The sequence below is a fragment of the Saimiri boliviensis genome, chromosome 21 (assembly GCF_048565385.1).
Source record: "Saimiri boliviensis isolate mSaiBol1 chromosome 21, mSaiBol1.pri, whole genome shotgun sequence".
NCBI lineage: Eukaryota > Metazoa > Chordata > Mammalia > Primates > Cebidae > Saimiri > Saimiri boliviensis.
Window position 1 is genome coordinate 31,647,491 of NC_133469.1, and position 20,834 is coordinate 31,668,324.

Consider the following 20,834-nt stretch of genomic DNA (forward strand, 5'->3'; position numbering starts at 1 on the left):
GTAAAGGTTCGTTTAGGCACTAACATTTTAATGTTTGGAGCAAGTCTTTTTATTTATTTATTTTGAGATGGAGTCTCGTTCTGTCAACAGGCTGGAGTGCCGCAGCTTGATCTCGGCTCACAGCAACTTCCGTTTCCCAGGTTTAAGCAGTTCTCTTGCCTCAGCCTCCGAGTAGCTGGGACTACAGGCACATACCACCACACCCAGCTAATTTTTGTATTTGATGGGCTTCACCATGTTGGCCAGGCTGGCCTCGGACTCCTTACCTCAGGTGATCTGCCCACCTTGGCCTCCCAGAGTGCTGGGATTATGAGCCACCGTGCCTGGCTTTTTTATTTATTTGTTTGTTTGTTTATTTATTATTTTTAGACAAGATCTTTCTCTGTTGACCAGGCTAGAATGCATTTCACAATTACAGCTCACTGTAGTCTCAACCTCACGGTCTCAAGCAGTCCTCTCACCTCAGTCTCCCAGGTAGCTAGACCTGCAGGTGTGTGTCACCACTCCGAGCTAGTTCTTGGTTTTGTTTGTTTGTTTGTTTTTGTTTTTTTGTTTTTTAGAGATAGGGTTTCACCCTGTTGCCCAGGCTGGTCTTGAACTTTTGGGCACAAGCATTTCACCTGCTTCAGCCTCCCAAAGTAGTGAATGGGACTACAGACAAGAGCACCCGTCCCACTTTGGTGTTTTTTTTTTAGTAGCAACAAGGCTTCTTGGCCGGGCTGGTCTTCAACTTCTGACCTCGTGAGCCACTGCACCCAGCTGGTTTTTTTTTTAAGTAGAGAAAGAACTGCAGGTTTTCCTTTTTGAGACAGTCTCACTCTGTTGCTCAGGCTGGAATGCAGTGGCGTGATCTCCATTCACTGTAACCTCTGCCTCCCAGGGATTCTTATGCCTCAGCCTCATGAGCAGCTGGGACTACAGGCGCACGCCTACATGCCTGACTAATTTTTGGTTTTGTTTTATTGTTTTGAGACGGAGTTTCACTCGTACTGCCCCGGCTGGAGTGAAATGTCACAATCTCAGCTTATTGCAGCTGCTGCCTCCCAGGTTCAAGTGATTCTCCTGCTTCAGCCTCCCGAGTTGGGATAATCCTCTCCAGCTGGGATTACAAGTGCTAGTAGAAACAGGGTTTCACCATGTTAGCCAGGCCAGTCTCCAACTCCTGGCCTCATGTGATCCTCCCATCTTGGCCTCCGAAAGTACTGGGATTATGGGGTTACAAGCATGAACCACCATGTCTGGCCTGCAAGTTTTCTTAACCCGTGTTTAATTAGATTGGGTTTTCAAACTGTTTGAATTGTTCCCCGAAACTTAACTTTTGCTACAAGTAGCAGGGTTTTTTTTTTTTTTTTTTTTTTTGCACTTACTCCATTTTTTTTCTTTTTGAAACAGACATGAACAGATTTAGAAACAAGTAGAATTGACTGGGTTTTTCTCCATACAGCTTGGAGCAAAAGTGGGCAGGGCTTACAACTCTTCTTCCACAGAGCAGGTCCGTACCTATTGTGTTGAGAACAGTTAATCTGGCAAGTTGGATAGATACACAGTGAGACTGTTGAATTCATACAGCTGTGGTGAGGGATGTGACATGTTAGAACCTTAGTTTATGTTTGGAGACGGCCTTGCTCTTGTTGAGGCTGGTCTGCAGTGACACAGTCATAACTCACTGTATCCTTGAACTTCCTGGCATAGTTTAATCAGACTTAAAAATACATGTTCTGCCGGGCGCGGTGGCTCAAGCCTGTAATCCCAGCACTTTGGGAGGCTGAGGCGGGTGGATCACGAGGTCGAGAGATCGAGACCATCCTGGTCAACATAGTGAAACCCCGTCTCTATTAAAAATACAAAAAACTAGCTGGGCATGGTGGCACGTGCCTGTAATCCCAGCTACTTAGGAGGCTGAGGCAGGAGAATTGCCTGAGCCCAGGAGGCGGAGGTTGCGGTGAGCCGAGATCGCGCCATTGCACTCCAGCCTGGGTAACGAGCGAAACTCCGTCTCAAAAAAAAAAAAAAAAAAAAAATACGTGTTCTTACTGTTTCTCATTATGATTTGTCAACAGCTTAATACCAGTTTGGTTTTTTTTTTTGATGGGGGGGTGGTTTTTTTTTTGTTTGTTTTGTTTTGTTTTGTTTTGAGATGGAGTTTCCCTCTTGTTGCCCAAGCTGGAGTGCAGTGGCATGATCTCGTCTCACTGCAACGTCCACCTCCTGTGTTTCGGCAGTTTTCCTGCCTCAGCCTCCAGAGTAGCTGGGTTTATAGGCATGTGCCACCACTCCCGGCTAATTTTGTATTTTTAGTAGAAAGGGAGTTTCTCTTTGTTGGTCAGGCTGGTCTCAAACTCCCAACCTCAGATGATTTACCCACCTCAGCCTCCCAAAGTGCTGGGATTACAGGCATGAGCCACTGCACCCAGCCTAATTTTATTTTATTTTATATATATATATATATGTGTGTATATATATATGTGTGTGTGTGTGTGTGTGTGTGTGTGTATATATTTTGAGACAGAGTCTTGCTCTGTGACCCAGGCTGGAATGCAGTGGCGCAGTCTCGGCCCACTGCAACTCTGCCTCCCTGGTTTAAACAAATCACTTGCCTCAGCTTCCCGAGTAGCTGGGACTACAGGCACATGCCACCATACTCAGCTAATTTTTGCATTTTTTAGTAGAGACAGGGTTTCACCATGTTGGCCAGGCTGGTCTCAAACTCCTAACCTCAGATGATCTGCCCATCCCTGCCTCCCAAAGTGTTGGGATTACAGGTGTGAGCTACCATTCTTCTCAAGTTTTATTTCTGTGAAAGAATGTATCTGATTAGTTTCTCTCATGTAATTAACAATTTTAATATTTATCTTTCATACAGTATCTTCATTCTGAAGTTTCCTTATCCTTTATTAATACTTAGATTTTATACTCAGGTATGTCTGAAAGATTGAAAGGAGCAAAAACAGGTCTTTAGGAGAAAAACTGCTATTCTTATGTTCCATACCCTTATCCCTTCAGGATTGTTAACTCAAGATTATTGGCGGGCAGGCTTGGAACTAAATGCCTCACTTCACTCTCTCTACATTTTCTCAGTCCCCATTTCACTGGGTCAGCCTTCCCCAAGTGCACATGTGCATTAATACAGGCAGTATCTAAACTCCCATATTTGCCTTGAATATAGTTGAAAATGACATTGTTTTAAATGGTAGTAAAGAGGAAACTCTTTAAAGGTTGTGCAGATGGTTGTTATAATGATTCCCCTTCTCATTTAAAGTTTTATTGTTCTGAATACAAAAATATTTGCAGATTTGAAATTCAAATTGTTGATGTGTAGAAAGTAAGTGTTGTTTTATGGATGTCTGTGTCACATGCTATGAATGTCTCTTTTATTTAGGGGATTTGAAATAACAAGCCGCCTTTCCTTTCTAAAAAGCTTTTTTTTCTTTCTTTCTTTCAGCTATTCCTCTACACAGCCGACTAGTTATGATCAAAGCAGTTACTCTCAGCAGAACACCTATGGGCAACCAAGCAGCTATGGACAGCAGAGTAGCTATGGTCAACAAAGCAGCTATGGGCAGCAGCCTCCCACTAGTTACCCACCCCAAACTGGATCCTACAGCCAGGCTCCAAGTCAATATAGCCAACAGAGCAGCAGCTACGGGCAGCAGAGTGAGTTGCTAAGAGAGAAAACCAAATAAGAATGATTATGTTTGGAGTTTTTTGTGAATTTTTTTGGTTTTGTTTTTGTTTTTGAGATGGAGTTTCACTCTTGGCACCACGGCTGGAGTGCAGTGGTGCAATCTTGGCTCACTGCAACCTCTGCCTCCTGGTTTAAGTGATTTTCCTCCCTCAGCCTCCTGAGTAGCTGGGATTGTAGGTGCCCACCACCACACCCAGTGAATTTTTGTATTTTTTGTAGAGATGGGGTTTCACCATGTTGGTCATGCTGGTCTTGACCTCTTGACCTCTGGTGATCTGCCCGCCTCAGCCTCCCATAGTGTTGGGATTAGAGGCATGAGCCACTGTGCCCAGCCATATTTGGAGTTTTTGAACAGGGGGATACTGTACCATAGTTTGCTTTTGGAATCCAGGATGCATCTTTAGGGCATGACATTCTAACAGCTAGAGTAAAGATTACAGTGCTTTTTTCCAATTTAATTGTTTTTAATATGCCTTACCAAAAAAAAGAAAAGAGATAACTGTAATTGATCAGAAAAAAATGTTTTAGACTTCTAGCCCTGCTGTCTTTGGGGAGGTTGTATGCAGTGAGTAATTCCAAGATTGTCTTTGGCCTCCCTATCAGTCATTAATGCAAAGTGAGCAGGCAGCAGGCTACTACGATTTTGATAGTCAAGTAAAAGCTGTTTTTTGCTTGCTGTTTTTTTATATCCATTAGTGTCGGGGAAAAGGCCAGGCACGGTGGCTCACACCTGTAATCCCAGCACTTGATGGGAGGCCAAGGTGGGAGAATCACTTGAGGCCAGGAGTTTGAGACCAGCCTGGGCAACATAGTGAGACACGCTGTCTTTTTAAAAATAAATAAAGATTAAAAAAAAAAAATAGAGAAGGGAAAGGGGAAAAAATAGTCTCACAGAATATTTGCAATTCTTTTGTGTGGAGAGAGGTAACCAAAAAGAAAATTATTTTCAGAATTTAGTTTGTACCAGGATTTGTTGCTCTTTTTAAATTATATTCCATCTATGGGGATATCTTTTTTTTTTTTTTTTTTTTTTGAGACGGAGTTTCGCCCTTATTACCCAGGCTGGAGTGCAATGGCGCGATCTCGGCTCACCGCAACCTCCGCCTCCTGGGTTCAAGCAATTCTCCTGCCTCAGCCTCCTGAGTAGCTGGGATTACAGGCACACGCCACCATGCCCAGCTAATGTTTTGTATTTTTAGTAGAGACGGGGTTTCACCATGTTGACCAGGATGGTCTCGATCTCTTGACCTCGTGATCCACCCGCCTCGGCCTCCCAAAGTGCTGGGATTACAGGCTTGAGCCACTGCACCCGGCCTGGGGATATCTTAACAACTGAAAGCAGTAGTGTGTTGCTTTATGGAGCTCAGCCCCTAGCAGTATGCTAAAGCTGTAAAAAACCTGGCTCTGTTTTCATTTCTTGAGTATAGTTCAAAAGAAGCTGCTTTTGGAGACATCTTAGGATACAGAACCCTATAAAGTATATGTTAGCCAGAGTGCTTTTCTAACTATATAAGATATTCAGTCATGATGAACCAGCAGTTTTCATTGAACTTAAGAGAGCCTACCAATTAAGGGGTGTTTTATCATGATGTAAAGAAGATGGCGCCTTAGTTAGTGCCTTGCAATTGAGGGTTTTGTGGTTCCAGGAGAAAGTATATCAGGCCGTGGTATAAATGCTGGTCCCTGGCTTACAGATGTGACTCTTTCCTCAGGTTCATTCCGACAGGACCACCCCAGTAGCATGGGTGTTTATGGGCAGGAGTCTGGAGGATTTTCCGGACCAGGAGAGAACCGGAGCATGAGTGGCCCTGATAACCGGGGCAGGGGAAGAGGGGGATTTGATCGTGGAGGCATGAGCAGAGGTGGGCGGGGAGGAGGACGCGGTGGAATGGGGTAAGAGCAAACCTTTTCTCCTTTTATCTAATTTTGTTTCATCCATAGGATTTTCAGTGGAAAGAAGGGACTGAAAGACATAAGAAATTAATTTCTGCATTTCCATGGACAATCTGTTGAACTCAAGCCATCTTCTAAAACATGGAAATGTCATCTTTCTGGCATTATTAAGTGGCAGTTTATTTTCTTTCCCTGCCAGTATACTTTGTTGGGTTGGGGAGAACAAAGAATGGTTTTGAAACCAGAGCTTTCAGTTCCCTTCATGGTTTCCAGAGGTGAGAAGCCTCTGTGGGTAATAGATTTGGGATGGAACACACACAACCCTTCTAATGACCCTAAGTTTTTAACTAATTGCCTTTAAGTGGTTGTCTTGAAATACCTGGTGTATATACTGCAGAAAAGCAATGCAGCTATTTTCCACAATGTTTGTCCCCAATTTCTGTTTGTACTCAGAATTGTTGAACATAATAATGAAGATCTTGGTTCCATAATCCTTAAACTATAGCCTGAGGTGCACCTGATACATAGAGTTTGGATGGAACACAGAGAAATCCAATAGCATTTTGCAGAGTAATGTATATAGTTATAGGCTTACTTCCTACTGGAGATTTTGAAAGTCTAAATCGGTTTGACCATTTTGATTGATGGCACAATCTGGTTTAGAAAACTTTGTTTAGATCAATGACATAACCCTGCTGCCTCTGCCTGCCCTTCCCCTCCCTTCTCCCATTCCCTTTTCCCTATCTGGTGTCTGTACTTTGATGAAGGTGAGCTGTATTGGTGGTTAACGTAATCCAGAAGGCTTAGTTCTGTGTGTGTTCTGTCCCTAATAAACTAGTTTTAAAAAAAAAAAAGTTATGCAGAATGTTAGATATTTACATTTGGTATGCCACTACTCTACGAAAAATTAAGTAGCATTTCTTTTTTAAATAGAATGAACTTGAAAATTAAAGTTGACCTTTAACTTTCATACTGGCACGTACTCTTCACACTCAAGAGATACTGTTTTGCATATTCTGCATAACTTTAAGAAAGTCTTTAGTGAAATCTTTATTGGAAGAAAGTCATTTGATAACATGCAAAAATTTATTAATGATTTGGTATAAAGTAAAATCAATCTTATGATTTGGAAAATACTGTATTATAAAGGTTTCACTTCTTTTTGGATGTTTTAAAATAGACATAGACACTTGAAAGTACTATCATCACGTCTCAAATCACCTAGAATTCCTAGTATTTTTAAATTGCTAAAACAATTTCAAGTTTATTTAAATACTCCAGAAGATACAATCCTAGTAATTGTGCTAGACTTTGCTAGTAGAGGGGTCTCCCCTTTCCGTGTGAGAAGTCTCTCTCAGAGCTGTAGAAGAGACCATGGCTTTCCCCATAGGTTTTTCAGCAGACTGTGAAGTAGTCTGTCGGATCCTGTGGGGATAGAACAGGGGTATTCCCTCATTCCCCCTTTTTAATATGGTGTGGTGATGGTTTTCAGTGTCTTCTGCAGGTAAGGCACTCAATGTTGTTAACATGCCCTTTTTCATTGCCTCAGTATTTTGATATTTTCATTGGCTGTTAAACGTGGAAACTTTTTAACATGCTTTGTCGCATTTATATGCTACAGGTTACAAAGTGAGAGCCTTGTATACACTTCAATACTTAAAAAGTACCCGTACTCAGTACTCAGCCGGCAGCATAATGAAAAGTGGGACTAGACACGGTGTCCATATGGAGAGGAAAAATATACATAGAATATTTTTAACAAAATGTATTCATTGTATAAATGGAATCCTTCTGTAACTTTGGTAACTGCATACTTGTTGTTTGGTAATGAACCAGAGGAGGTATAATACTCTAGAATTGTGTAACATTAAAGTGTAAACTTTTGTGTTTAAAGAGAGAGAACATTTTATGGTGTGTACTTTTAAAAGGAAACAAAGCTGCATGCAACAGCTTGAAATTGTATATTCAGGTATTAAAGGTGCAATACTGGTTAGAAAAAACACAGGGCCTCCCACTGGGGAGCTGCCTTTATTTATTTCTAAAGAAAACAAAATCTAACCCAAAAAGTCCAATTCCCCTCTTAAAAATAAGTACTTTTTCATGGCCTTAGTCATTATTCTAACTGATATGTCTATAAAGTTGCACCCCCAGTCCTTTGAGTCTTGGTATTTGTTGTAAATTCTCCTTTCACAGCGATTGTTAAATCTGTTAGTGCCCTGAGATGTATGGCTTTATGCTGAAGATTGGCTGGATGCGTCCTCTGATGTGTGTTGTAGGAATTTAATGTGGTTGTTTCCTGCTTTATTTTACTGTGACTTGTTAGGAAGCCCAGGGTCTCATTTGGCTCTCCTTTGGGAGAGGTTGAGGGTGCACCTTTATGAACATGGAAAGGTTTATCACAGCACTTAACCCCCACTTGCTCCTCCCCTCGATACCAAGCTCTTCCGGTTTTTCACCTGATGGGGTGGGTGTTTGGGATCTGTTTTTCTTCCTAATTTGCCAAGTATTGCACTATTAATACCAGCCCCCGAAATGAAAGGAACCAATCACACTGGTGTGTACAATCAGACAAGCAAGGTTGTATATTGAGGAAATTTGAGCAAGCTGCCCTGAAGAAAGGCATAGTGACAAGATGAGAGAGATGCATTGTTTGGAGATGTGTTTAGCCAGTGCCCTTCTTCCCCAAGAGCCCCCCCAAGGCTCAGAGCGGTACTGGCTTTTAAAGGGAAAGGCCTTCATTTCTTCGTTTATCCCCCCAGCAGCGCTGGAGAGCGAGGTGGCTTCAATAAGCCTGGTGGTAAGTTTTTGAGTATTACCATAGATAGTGTTTAAAAAAAAAAAATGAAGTCAGTTTTTAGAAAACTATAATTTTTTTTATTAGTTTCATAAGCGGTTTAAAAATGATCTATACAAAAGAGACTAATGGGTACTGCCGGCATTGTCTTAGGGGTAATAAGGTTAACCTATGGTTACAAAACAAAGGGTAACTTGAAGTATTGAGTAACTGCTTCTGTAATATGGGGGAGAATAAATTTTTAAATTTGGTTTATTTGGAGGAAAAATTTTGACTTAAATTTAACACTGATTTGGCACATAAGCATTGAGAGTGTATTTGGTTAATGGTTTAGAAGCAAACCAGCAAAGAAAAAAGCAAACCCTAGCAAACCTTTCACAAACGTTAAAGAGGCACTGCTCCATTTTAGCAGTGCGGGTCATTTTGAATTTAATGAATCCCCATCAAATGGTGGTATAGTAGATAGCTATGTGTGTTTGTAAGGTTTGTAGCTTGCAAGACGTGCACTAATAATATTTTATATGATCTTTCCTGGTTGGCAGGACCCATGGACGAAGGACCAGATCTTGATCTCGGTAATTTTGAATTCTTGAACTTAATACTGTGCTTTATAAATTAATGATAACAGAGGTAAATGCATGCTTAGAGTTCAGCAGCCTGATAGACCAGTGTGACTTTCTTGCTGTCAAGGACAGTTTGGGGTATCCTTTATTGTGAGCATATACTCATAATTGCCTTAAGCAAAGTAAACCAAAAGTTCCATAGCATTCTTCTTAGTACGCTTGGTAGTTTTCTTAGATTTATGATGAATACTCTTGGGCTGTAGTGACCAGATAATTAAGAAACCCCTGTAGATACATGATAATAACTCCCTCTATCTTGTTTTCTCTGGAAGGCCCACCTGTAGATCCAGATGAAGATTCTGACAACAGTGCAATTTACGTACAAGGATTAAATGATAATGTGACTCTGGACGATCTGGCAGACTTCTTTAAGCAGTGTGGGGTTGTTAAGGTCAGTAAAAGCATAACCAGGTCATCTGGCAGAACTTCAAACCACAGAGCATTTTAAAGAGATTAAATTGATGTTGAGAGTTGTTTTTTAAGTTTGCTTTTGCCTGACTTCTTTCTGGATATCTTACGGTTTGTTACCAAAAAAAAAAGAAAAGAAAAGCCTTTATTCCACCCATGAGATTTTTTGAGACAGTTTTACTCTTGTTGCCCAGGCTGGAGTGCTTTGGCACCATCTCGACTCATTGCAATCTCTGCTTCCCAGGTTCAAGCAATTCTCCTGCCTCAGCCTCCCAAGTACGTAGCTGGGATTACAGGCCTGCATCACCACATCTGGCTAATTTTGTCTTTTTAGTAGAGGTGGGGTATCACCATCTTGGTCAGGCTGGTCTTGAACTCCTGACTTGAGGTGATCTGCCCAGCTTGGCTTCCCCAAAGTGCTGGGATTACAAGCATGAGCCATCCTACGAAGCCTTCTCTCCCCAACCCCTGGGGACAGAGTCTTGCTTGGCCTCAGCCTCACAGGTTGAAGCGATTCTCCCACCTTACCCTCCCAAAGTGTTGGGATTACAAGCGTGAGCCACTGCGCCCAACCTCAAATTATTGTGTCTTTATGCTTTTTTTTTTTTTGAGACGAAGTTTCGCTCTTGTTACCCAGGCTGGAGTGCAATGGCGTGATCTCGGCTCACCGCAACCTCCGCCTCCTGAGTAGCTGGGATTACAGGCACACGCCGCCATGCCCAGCTAATTTTTTGTATTTTTAGTAGAGACGGGGTTTCACCATGTTGACCAGAATGGTCTCGATCTCTTGACCTTGTGATCCACCCATCTCGGCCTCCCAAAGTGCTGGGCTGGGATTACAGGGGTGAGCCACTGCGCCCGGCCTATGCTAATTCTTTTTTTTTTTTTTTTTTTTTTTTTTTTGAGATGGAGTTTCGCTCTTGTTACCCAGGCTGGAGTGCAATGGCGCGATCTCGGCTCACCGCAACCTCCGCCTCCTGGGTTCAAGCAATTCTCCTGCCTCAGCCTCCCTAGTAGCTGGGACTACAGGCACGCGCCACCATGCCCAGTTCATTCTTTGTATTTTTAGTAGAGACGGGGTTTCACCATGTTGACCAGGACGGTCTCGATCTCTTGACCTCGTGATCCACCCGCCTCGGCCTCCCAAAGTGCTGGGATTACAGGCTTGAGCCACCGCGCCCGGCCTTATGCTAATTCTTAATAGCTAGTAGTGCATATTATTCTTCAGGGATTTTGACTGTTTTTCAGCTGTTGCTCTTCTGTATAATTTTTTTTTTTTTTTTGAGACGGAGTTTCGCTCTTGTTACCCAGGCTGGAGTGCAATGGCGCGATCTCAGCTCACCACAACCTCCATCTCCTGGGTTCAGGCAAATCTCCTGCCTCAGCCTCCCGAGTAGCTGGGATTACAGGCACGCACCACCATGCCCAGCTAATTTTTTGTATTTTTAGTAGAGACGGGGTTTCACCATGTTGACCAGGTTGGTCTTGATCTCTTGACCTCGTGATCCACCCGCCTCGGCCTCCCAAAGTGCTGGGATTACAGGCTTGAGCCACCGCGCCCGGCATGGTTTTGTTTATTTTCGAGTTGCTGTAGTTAAAGGTCTTCGTTAAATGATGCTGGTTGTTACAGTTGTATAGAAATACAGTTGATATGGCCAGGTGCAGTGGCTCATGCCTGTAATACCAGCATTTGGGAGGCCAAGGTGGGCAGATCACCTGAGGTCAGAAGTTTGAGACTAGCCTGGCCAACATGGAGAAACCCCATCTCTACTAAAAATACAAAATTAGTCTGGCATGGTGGCGCATGCCTGTGATCCCAGCTACTTGGAAGGCTGAGGCAGGAGAATTGCTTGAACCCAAGTTGCAGTGAGCTGAGATCGTCCCATTGCACTCCAACCTGGCCACAAGAGAAAACTGTCTCAAAAAAAAAAAAATACAGTTGATACAGTTGATTTTGGTATTTTAGTAAATCTTACGTGAGGAGATTTCTCCCTACTTGTAGGTATGTGTGTGCACAGATCACCCCAAAAGTAAAATGCTTATCCTGGTTAAGAAAGTAGTATTTACCATTCAAAATTTTCAAAATAAAGATGTTAAAATACATTTCCAGGCCGGGTACATTGGCTCACAGGTGTAATCCCAGCCGTTGGATAAGCTATGGCAGGAGGATCCCAAGGATTGCTTGAAGCCCAGGAGTTTTGAGACCACCCTAGACAACAGAGTGAGACCCTCTCTCACACAAAAAAAATGCATTTCCACATTATTCATACCACAATTTTGCTTGATTTCCTTTTCTTTTTTTTTTTTTTTTTTTTTTTTTTTGAGACGGAGTTTCGCTCTTGTTACCCAGGCTGGAGTGCAATGGCACGATCTCGGCTCACCACAACCCCCGCCTCCCGGTTTCAGGCAGTTCTCCTGCCTCAACTTCCTGAGTAGCTGGGATTACAGGCACGTGCCACTATGCCCAGCTAATTTTTTTTTGTATTTTTAGTAGAGACGGGGTTTCACCATGTTGACCAGGATGGTCTCGATCTTTTGACCTCGTGATCCACCCGCCTCAGCCTCCCAAAGTGCTGGGATTACAGGCTTGAGCCACCGCGCCCGGCTTGATTTCCTTTTCTTTAAGTCAGAGGCACCCAGACATTTATCCTGTTAATAATTTTTTAAGTCCTATAAATAGATTGCTCTCAAGTGTTACTGGATATATAAACAATTACAGACTAAACAGATCGTGTGCATATTTAATACGAAGAAGTACACATGAGGATAGATTCTTGCACAAGGTGGCTTCTGAATTCAAGTCAACCACATCTGATACTCAGCTGAAAAACTATTTCTAACTGGAGGAAGTAGTGGCTGTGTTAGACTAGCCAAGAATCCCTGTTATCCACTAACAGCCTGTACAATGTACTTGATGGTTTAAGGGTAATTTTCTTTATGCCAGTTGTGTGTTACGTGGTGGCATCAAAGCCTGACTACCCCTGCAAGGTGGCCGTGCTCACTAGGTACCTGTCTGGGCATAGAAAATGCTAGGGCCGCCAAACAGGCACCAGGAGAAGATGGCTAAGGAAGGAATGGGGCCTATCCTGTTAGCTTACTTTGTAACATTGAGTCTACTTTGGTTTTTATGATAAAACACAGCAGGGGTAGAGGAGAAAATAACTTAAAATTCTGGAAAACTTAGAGAAACAGTGACACTCTAGTAACTTACTACATGTGAAAAATTGGTGCTTTTCCTGGATTTTGCCTAGATTTTTTTCTCCCAAATAGTATATTCTAGTCATATCTAACTGTGCTGTTCTGTGTCTAGATGAACAAGAGAACTGGGCAACCCATGATCCACATCTACCTGGACAAGGAAACAGGAAAGCCCAAAGGCGATGCCACAGTATCCTATGAAGACCCACCTACTGCCAAGGCTGCCGTGGAGTGGTTTGACGGTAGGATGTACTCAGTGGCATTTTTCATCTCCCCGCCTATGGAGTATGGCCAGAGGGAGGAAATTGAGAACCATAGGAGCAAGAAGACCTTCCGTCCGTTCCTGGGGGGAGTGGATTGCCAGTCTCCCTTCAGTAGTTCTAGGACTCAGTCATTGACCCTGGATTCGGAGATCCCTTTATTTTGGGGCATTAGTATTACAAATCCACCTTGGTTAAAATGGCAAACACTTCTCTAAGCACAGATTATTAGAAGATAAACCTTTTGAGAGGGTTTTAGGCCGGACACGGTGGCTCATGCCTGTAATCCGAAGATTTTTGAGAGGCCGAGGCTGGTGGATCACAAGATCGGGAGTTCGATACCAGCCTGGCCAACATAATTAAACCCCATCTCTACTAAAAATACAAAAATCAGCCAGGAGTGGTGGCACATACCTGTAGTCCCAGCTACTTGGAAAGTTGAGGCAGGAGAATCGCTTGCCCTGGAGGTGGAGGTTGCAGTGAGCTCGATTGCACCACTGCACTCCAGGCTGGGCAACGGAGCAAGACTCCATCTCAGAAAAACATCTTAGCCAGTGTACATTTTGTGTATAGATAAATATATGTATTTATATAAGGCCTTGACATTAATGCTGGGAAGTCACTTCTGACAAAACCAACTTGAAAGCATTGAATGACTTGGCCAGGTCCAGTGGCTTGCACCTGTAATCCCAGCACTTCGGGGGGGCCAAAGCAGGTGGATCACTTGAGTCCAGGGGCTCAAGACCAGCCTGGGCAACATGGCAAACCCTGTCTCTACAAAAACTAGCTGTTCAGGAGGCTGAGGTAGGAGGATCACTTGAGCCCGCAGAGTTTGAAGCTACAGTGAGCTGAGATCACACCACTGCACTCCAGCCTGGGCAACAGAGCAAGACCCTATGTCAAAGAAAGTGTCAAATAACAAGTCCTGGCTCTCTTTTCTTGGCCATGCAGTCAGCCCCCACCAGCTTACTTTTCTCCTTACAGTAGACAGTGTTTTTTGCCTTTCTTTTTTTCTTTTTTTTTTTTTTTCTTTCCTGGACAGTCTTCCCCTGCAACCTCTGCCTCACAGGTTCAAGTGAATCTTGGGTGTCAGCCACTCATATAGCTGGTAGACCACAGGCACACATCGCCATACCCAGCTAACTTTTCTATTTTTAGTAGAGATGAGGTTTTGCCATGTTGGCCAGGCTGTGGAGAGGTTTTTAAGTATTACAAGTGTGGCCTTTTACGGCCAGACATGATGGCTCTTTCCTATAAGCCTACCATTTTAGGAGGCCAAGGCAGGAGGACTGCCTGAACCAAGGAGTTCACCAGCCTGGGCAGTGTAATGAGACACTGCTTCTGCAAGAAATTTTGTAAAATTAGCCAGGCGTGGAGGTGCGTGCCTGTAGTCCCAGCTACTTGGGAGGATTGTTTGAGCCTGGGAGATTAAAGCTGCAGTGAGTTATGCCACTGCACTCCAGCCCTGGCAACAAAGTGAGACTCCCATCTCAAAAAATCCTTTTTCTGGCCTTGCCAGTAAAGATCTTGGAGAAGAATACAGGAGGGGCAGACCTGTTTGATCTGGGAGTAGTCATTTGATGTCGTAGAGTTGGTAAACAGCAAATATAGGGGCATTAATTGATGTTCTGTTGTCTTGTTCCAGGTAAAGACTTTCAAGGGAGCAAACTTAAAGTCTCTCTTGCTCGGAAGAAGCCTCCAATGAACAGTATGCGGGGTGGTATGCCACCCCGTGAAGGCAGAGGGATGCCACCACCACTCCGTGGAGGTACTGTCTGAGCTTCTATATTGCATGAAAAGGTTTTCAGTACACTTCATGTCCTTGAGAAACTTGATTACTAGAATAGAGATGATCCCATTAGAAATACTGAAGTTGGGCCGGGCACGGTGGCTCAAGCCTATAATCCCAGCACTTTGGGAGGCCGAGGCGGGTGGATCACGAGGTCAAGAGATTGAGACCATCCTGGTCAACAAGGTGAAACCCCGTCTCTACTAAAAATACAAAAATTAGCTGGGCATGGTGGCACGTGCCTGTAATCCCAGCTACTCCGGAGGCCGAGACAGGAGAATTGCCTGAACCCAGGAGGCGGAGGTTGCGGTGAGCCGAGATCGTGCCATTGCACTCCAGCCTGGGTAACAAGAGCAAAACTCCGTCTCAAAAAAAAAAAAAAAAAAAAAAATACTGAAGTAGTATGTAGAGTTTGAGAGCTAACAGTGAATGTTGGTGGAAATAAAAGGAAGAGGAGAAGAACATGGGAGGCTGGGAACCACTCTGCCCATCAACTCCAGGCTCCCTTTTTTCTGCTTGGGTTGTGTCTGTATAGACATGCATAGCCCTACCCCTTAGAATTGTGGGAGCTCAGCCGGGCACAGTGGTTCATGCCTGTAATCCCAGCACTTTGGGAGGCCAAGGCAGGTGGATCACCTGAGGTCAGGAGTTCGAGACAAGACTGACCAACATGGTGAAATCCCATCTCTACTAAAAATACAAAAATTAGCCAGGTATGGTGGCACATGCCTATAATCTCAGCTACTCGGGAGGCCGAGGCAGAATTTCATGAACCCTGGAGGCAGATGTTGCAGTGAGCTGAAATCGCACCACTGCATTCCAGCCTGGGTGACAGAGCAAGACTCCGTCTCAAAAGAAAAAAAGAATTGTAGGAGCTCTGTTTCTGTAGAGCACAGAACACGCTTCTCACAGGGAAGGGGCTGATGCCTGAGCCACACGGAAACATACGGGATGGGTGATGGGGAAATGACAACACTGGTATCTGTGGGTTTACTTAGTGATGTTTACTTCCCATAGCAAATCTTGTGCTACAGAGAAGTGACTTGCTGTTTCTTGTGGTAGGTCCAGGAGGCCCAGGAGGTCCTGGGGGACCCATGGGTCGCATGGGAGGCCGTGGAGGAGATAGAGGAGGCTTCCCTCCCAGAGGACCCCGGGGTTCCCGAGGGAACCCCTCCGGAGGAGGAAACGTCCAGCACCGAGCTGGAGACTGGCAGTGTCCCAATCCGTATGTACTTGTCTTGGCAAATTGATAGCCTTCGAGTGAAGCCACCATTCCCACACCCCATCCCCACTCCAGAGCGGATTGCTCTGTCCCGGGGAACAGAATGATGACCCTGATGGCTGGTTAGGGGCACTAACCAGTCATTCCCTGGATGCTTCAGAGCCTTCTGAAGATGGATTTGACCTGTCCTGTGGGTGCACTGCTGCCTGAGGCTCTGCCTTAAAGCCTGGGTATACATATATCCTCTTGATAGCGAGTGTGTACCTGTTCACACACCACCTTTCCTTGTTTATCTTCTTTAGTTCAATTGGTGATTTCTGCTGTGATGTAATTGTATGCAGGGGTTGTGGAAACCAGAACTTCGCCTGGAGAACAGAGTGCAACCAGTGTAAGGCCCCAAAGCCCGAAGGCTTCCTCCCGCCACCCTTCCCGCCCCCGGGTAGGTGCAGGTTTCGTCAGTGTCCCCTCAGCTTCCTGGTGCTACACCTCTTAATTCTTAACTTACGGGCTTGGCAAACTGCAGCTGCCCTCTGCTTAAGAACCTTGGGTTGTCGTCGTATCGTTTCTAAATTGTCAGCCAGATGCTGAGATTGAGTGAAATGTCTGGTTTGTTTCTGCTGTGAGAGAAGGAAGCAGAGCAGCTTCCGGTGTGTCCTCGGCGTCTCTGCAGCCACCCACTGACTGCTGTCGCCCTGCTTTTCTTACCTCAGGTGGTGATCGTGGCAGAGGTGGCCCTGGTGGCATGCGGGGAGGAAGAGGTGGCCTCATGGATCGTGGTGGTCCTGGTGGAATGTTCAGAGGTGGCCGTGGTGGAGACAGAGGTGGCTTCCGTGGTGGCCGGGGCATGGACCGAGGTGGCTTTGGTGGAGGAAGACGAGGTGGCCCTGGGGGGCCCCCTGGACCTTTGATGGAACAGATGGGAGGAAGAAGAGGAGGGCGTGGAGGACCTGGAAAAATGGATAAGTAAGTGCTGGCGAAAAGCCTCTGTGGGCTGCCAGGCACAGCGACAGGACAGCCCCTGCCAGCCTGGATGGAGCAGGTCCCCATGGCGCTAGGAATCTTGTGACAGTGCTCGGGAGGAGTCAGCAAGGGGTACCTGGGGGCTCGGGACGGGGTCCCCCTTCCTATTCTAACCAAAGGGCCCTCTTTGCCTTGCAGAGGCGAGCACCGTCAGGAGCGCAGAGATCGGCCCTATTAGATGCAGAGACCCCGCAGAGCTGCATTGACTACCAGATTTATTTTTTAAACCAGAAAATGTTTTAAATTTATAATTCCATATTTATAATGTTGGCCACAACATTATGATTATTCCTTGTCTGTACTTTAGTATTTTTCACCATTTGTGAAGAAACATTAAAACAAGTTAAATGGTAGTGTGCGGAGTTTTTTTTCTTTCTTTCTTTTAAAAATGGTTGTTTAACTAAGACTTAACAATGGGAACCCCTTGTGAGCATGCTCAGTATCATTGTGGAGAACCAAGAGGGCCTCTAACTGTAACAATGTTCATGGTTGTGATGTTTTTTTTTTTTTAAATAAAATTCCAAATGTTTATAAACAGTCATCCTTCTCAGCCTCTGTTCCACAGTCACTGCATGTCTGCTGGGAACGTGCTCCCAACCAGGAGAGGGGTGCCTTCCACGGGATAAACAGTTTGTTCAGGGGTGGTGTGACATGGAAACAAAGACTCCCTGAGACCCTCTCAAAAGACCCACTAATGTCCAAAGGTTCAAGGAGAGATCCAGGTTAGGGAGGCACAGGAAGACTTACTTGCCATCCATGGCATCAGAGGTGAGGAACTAGGAACATCTCAGGGGCTGCCGCCTCAGGTGAGGGACAGTCTTGCTCAGGCGGACTAGGATCTGGGCCCTCTCATCCCCAGCACTTCTGGACATGGATCACGCGCACCTCTCCTTGTCTGTGCTTTAGTATTTTTCACCAGTGCCTCCCTAGTCATTTCCTGTGCTAATACGTGTTTGATTCCCTGCATTTGAAAAATCCTTCCTTAACCTGCCATCACTCGCCTCCCACCATCTAACCATCTTCCTGGCCCTTTGTACAGGGAAGTGCATGCACAGAGCTGTGTCCACCTCCTCCCTCTCTGGAACCCACTTCATGCCTTGCCTGCACTGAAACAATAGCTGTCAAGTCACGAACTCTAATGTTGCCAAATCAGTGATCCATCCTGTGTTCTCCCATCTCTTTCATTGCTTCCTTTTTCTCCTGTCCCTAAGTGTAGGAGGGCCCCAAGGCTAGCATGGGGTTCCCCTGAGCCCCCCACTGTCTGGCTTTCCTTTCCCTGCTGTGGCTTTAACCCTTTCTTCCTAGGGCCAACTCGGCTCGTGTGCATGATGGGTGTAGAGCAGGGCTTGCTCCTGCCCCATCCTCCCTCCACCCTAGTTCAGCAAATTCAGGAACTTGCCCCAAACCTTGGCATCATCCATGACCCATCCTCAAACGCCAGCCCCCAACTCGGCTCTCCTCCAAATCCAGGACGATGCAGATCCGCCCACAGGCCCTGCCTCCATGATGCCCGCTCACTGGGCTCCCTGCTTCTCCCCTCCCTATTTCCAGCCCTTTTTCAGAAGCCAGACGAAGATTTGTGAGTTTTGTTTTGTTTCGTGACGAAGTCTTACTCAGTTGCCCAGGCTGGAATACAAGTGGCATGATTTCAGCTCACTGCAACCTCCGCCTCCCAGGTTCAAGCAAGTTGTCTCAGCCTCCAGAGTAGCTGGGACTACAGGCACCTGCCAACACACTTGGCTAATTTATACTTTCAGTAGATGGCTTTCACTGTCCTAGCGAGGCTGGTCTTGAACTCCTGACCTTGTGATCCACCCACCTCGGCCTCCCAAAGTGCCGGGATTACAGGTGTGAGCCACCGCACCTGGCTGGTTAGTGGTTGTGGCTGAGTTTTGTTTTTTTGTGCGTGTTTTTCCTTTGAGACGGCGTCTGTCACCTAGGCTGCAGTGGCGCAATCTCAACTCTGCAACCCCCGCCTCCCAGGTTCAAGCAATTCTCTGCTCAGCCTCCTGAGTAACTGGAATTACAGGTGTTCGCCACCGCACCAAGCTAATTTTGTATTCTTAGTAGAAATGACAGTTCACCATCCTGGCCAGGCTGGTCTTGAACTCCTGACCTTGTGATCCACCTGCCTCAGCCTCCAAAACTGCTGGGATTACAGGCATGAGCCATCACACCCTGCCTCCTGTTGCTGTTTTTTGAAATGGTCTTGCTTGCTTTCCCTCAGACTGGAGTGCAGTGGCACAATCACAGCCTTGACCTCCTGAGCTCAAGTGATCTTCCCACCTCAGCCTCCTGAGTATCTGCGACTACAGGTACGCACCACTACACCCTGCTGATTTTTTTGATGTGTTTGTAGAGACCAGGTCTCACTGTTGCCCAGGCTAGTCAACTTGGGCTCAAGCAATCATCCTGCTTCAGCCTCCCAAAGTGCTGGATTACAGACATGAGCCACCGCACTTAGCCCAGACTAACTTGACATGGGAGGTCATCTCCATTCTCAAAACCATTTGGTGGCTCCAAGCATGCTTGCCATGCCCCCAAGACACCTGGGTCCCCAGCTGCCCTGCTCTGCCTTGCTCACCAGTCCAGCCAGCACTGTTCTCCAAGGGGCCAAGGATGCTGTCGGCCTTGATGTGTCAGAGGCAAGGTACACACACACCTAAGAGGCCCAAACTTGACCAGGGCATCACTGGGCCCCTGCATCATGCCAGGCATTGCACTAAGTACCTCCACATGTTTAATTCCTAGTACCTTTCAAGGCGGGTAACATGACACCCACGCACAGATGAGATGGGAATATCGAGGTCAAGGGGGCACTTGCCATTGAGAGGCCGAGTTGAGCTAAAAGTGGTCACCCTCCCACCACCCCATTGTACACAGGCACCTGCTTCTGAAAGAATGGGTGCTCTGGCAACAAAGAACATGATCCGCAGCTGCCAGCACTAAGGAAAACAAGCAGCCCTCTCTGGAAGCGTTTGATTCCTGGATGCTGCGTAGGCATCCACCGGAGTCGGGCATCACATAGGCTCCCCAGGAGTAGCCTTATGTCCCTGCCTTGAGAGGGGTTTGGTGCTGGCACTAAATAGCCCTGGTAGAGACGTTTATAGCAGGCAAGACTATTTTTCTCAGCCCAAAGAAACTTCTGGACTGCTCTGGGCACAGATGATCTCAGGCAGTATGGACTCTGAGCCTGTGTCAAAGGGCTGAACGAAGCTGGCTGGTGCCAGGGCATGAAGGAGGTGGGCAGGGCAGAGAGCAGAGCAGGTGGAGAAAAAGCCTGCCCTATACCCCACACCTTGCTCAAATTCCCCAAAAGCACCTAGACTAAAAGTTTCCAACACAAACTTGAGGTCCCACCAGGCTACACCACACAGGCCTCAGCGAAGGTGGTGGGGTCCATGGGAAGACTGTGCTCACAGGGAGTGGCTTCCCTGCTCGATGGGAAGGAGCACAGGACTGCAGCAGCTGTGGAGCTGAGGACAGTGTCGTCTGTGACAGGGACGACAGGTGGCCTTCGTGCTGTTCCCTCCTGCCCCACTCCTGACAGATCTACTGGGCGCAGGCCCGCCATGAGGACAGTGATGCAAGCAGGTTGGAAAGAGCCCACTTGGGAGAGAGATCCAAGATAGCTGATCACTAGCAGCTCGGGATTGTAGCTCCCAGTGAAAACGCAAAGAACGAGAGGACGCCACACCTTCACATGAATTCTTGTTGCTCACGCCCCAGGAGATTCCCAGCGGAGGAGCCCCACGGGTCGCCAGCGCGACTCTTGTGACCGGCGAGGCGGTTTTGCCGGCGCCTCGGAGCGTCGGTTCTTGGTGCAGAGTCAGAAAAGCACCATCAATCTTAACGCCGCTGATTTGGTCGGCGCAGTGGGTTGCTCAGATTTCGGTGCTGAGAATCAATAAGTTGGACGTCCACTCAGAAACCCAATTACAA

At 46.0% G+C, this 20,834-nt stretch overlaps 1 protein-coding gene across 10 annotated transcripts in view; it reads left to right on the plus strand.

Moving 5' to 3' along the window:
* EWSR1 (EWS RNA binding protein 1) overlaps nt 1–17,245 on the plus strand; it is a 32,445-nt gene extending 15,200 nt beyond the window's left edge. For 4 of the 10 annotated variants that reach the window (XM_074390840.1, XM_074390844.1, XM_074390841.1 and 1 more), the window contains 11 exons: nt 3,443–3,654; nt 5,398–5,578; nt 8,338–8,375; nt 8,915–8,947; nt 9,268–9,386; nt 12,714–12,843; nt 14,507–14,629; nt 15,713–15,875; nt 16,214–16,311; nt 16,583–16,835; nt 17,031–17,245. In XM_074390840.1, coding sequence (XP_074246941.1) covers nt 3,443–3,654; nt 5,398–5,578; nt 8,338–8,375; nt 8,915–8,947; nt 9,268–9,386; nt 12,714–12,843; nt 14,507–14,629; nt 15,713–15,875; nt 16,214–16,311; nt 16,583–16,835; nt 17,031–17,070 — 1,390 coding nt within the window. In that variant the 3' untranslated portion in view covers nt 17,071–17,245. Of the gene's footprint in view, nt 1–3,442; nt 3,655–5,397; nt 5,579–5,777; nt 5,854–7,199; nt 8,117–8,337; nt 8,376–8,914; nt 8,948–9,267; nt 9,387–12,713; nt 12,844–14,506; nt 14,630–15,712; nt 15,876–16,213; nt 16,312–16,582; nt 16,836–17,030 lie in introns of those variants that run through there. The other 6 variants (XM_074390842.1, XM_074390846.1, XM_074390843.1 and 3 more) reach the window with 3 other exon arrangements.
* The last annotated feature ends 3,589 nt before the right edge of the window (nt 17,246–20,834 follow it).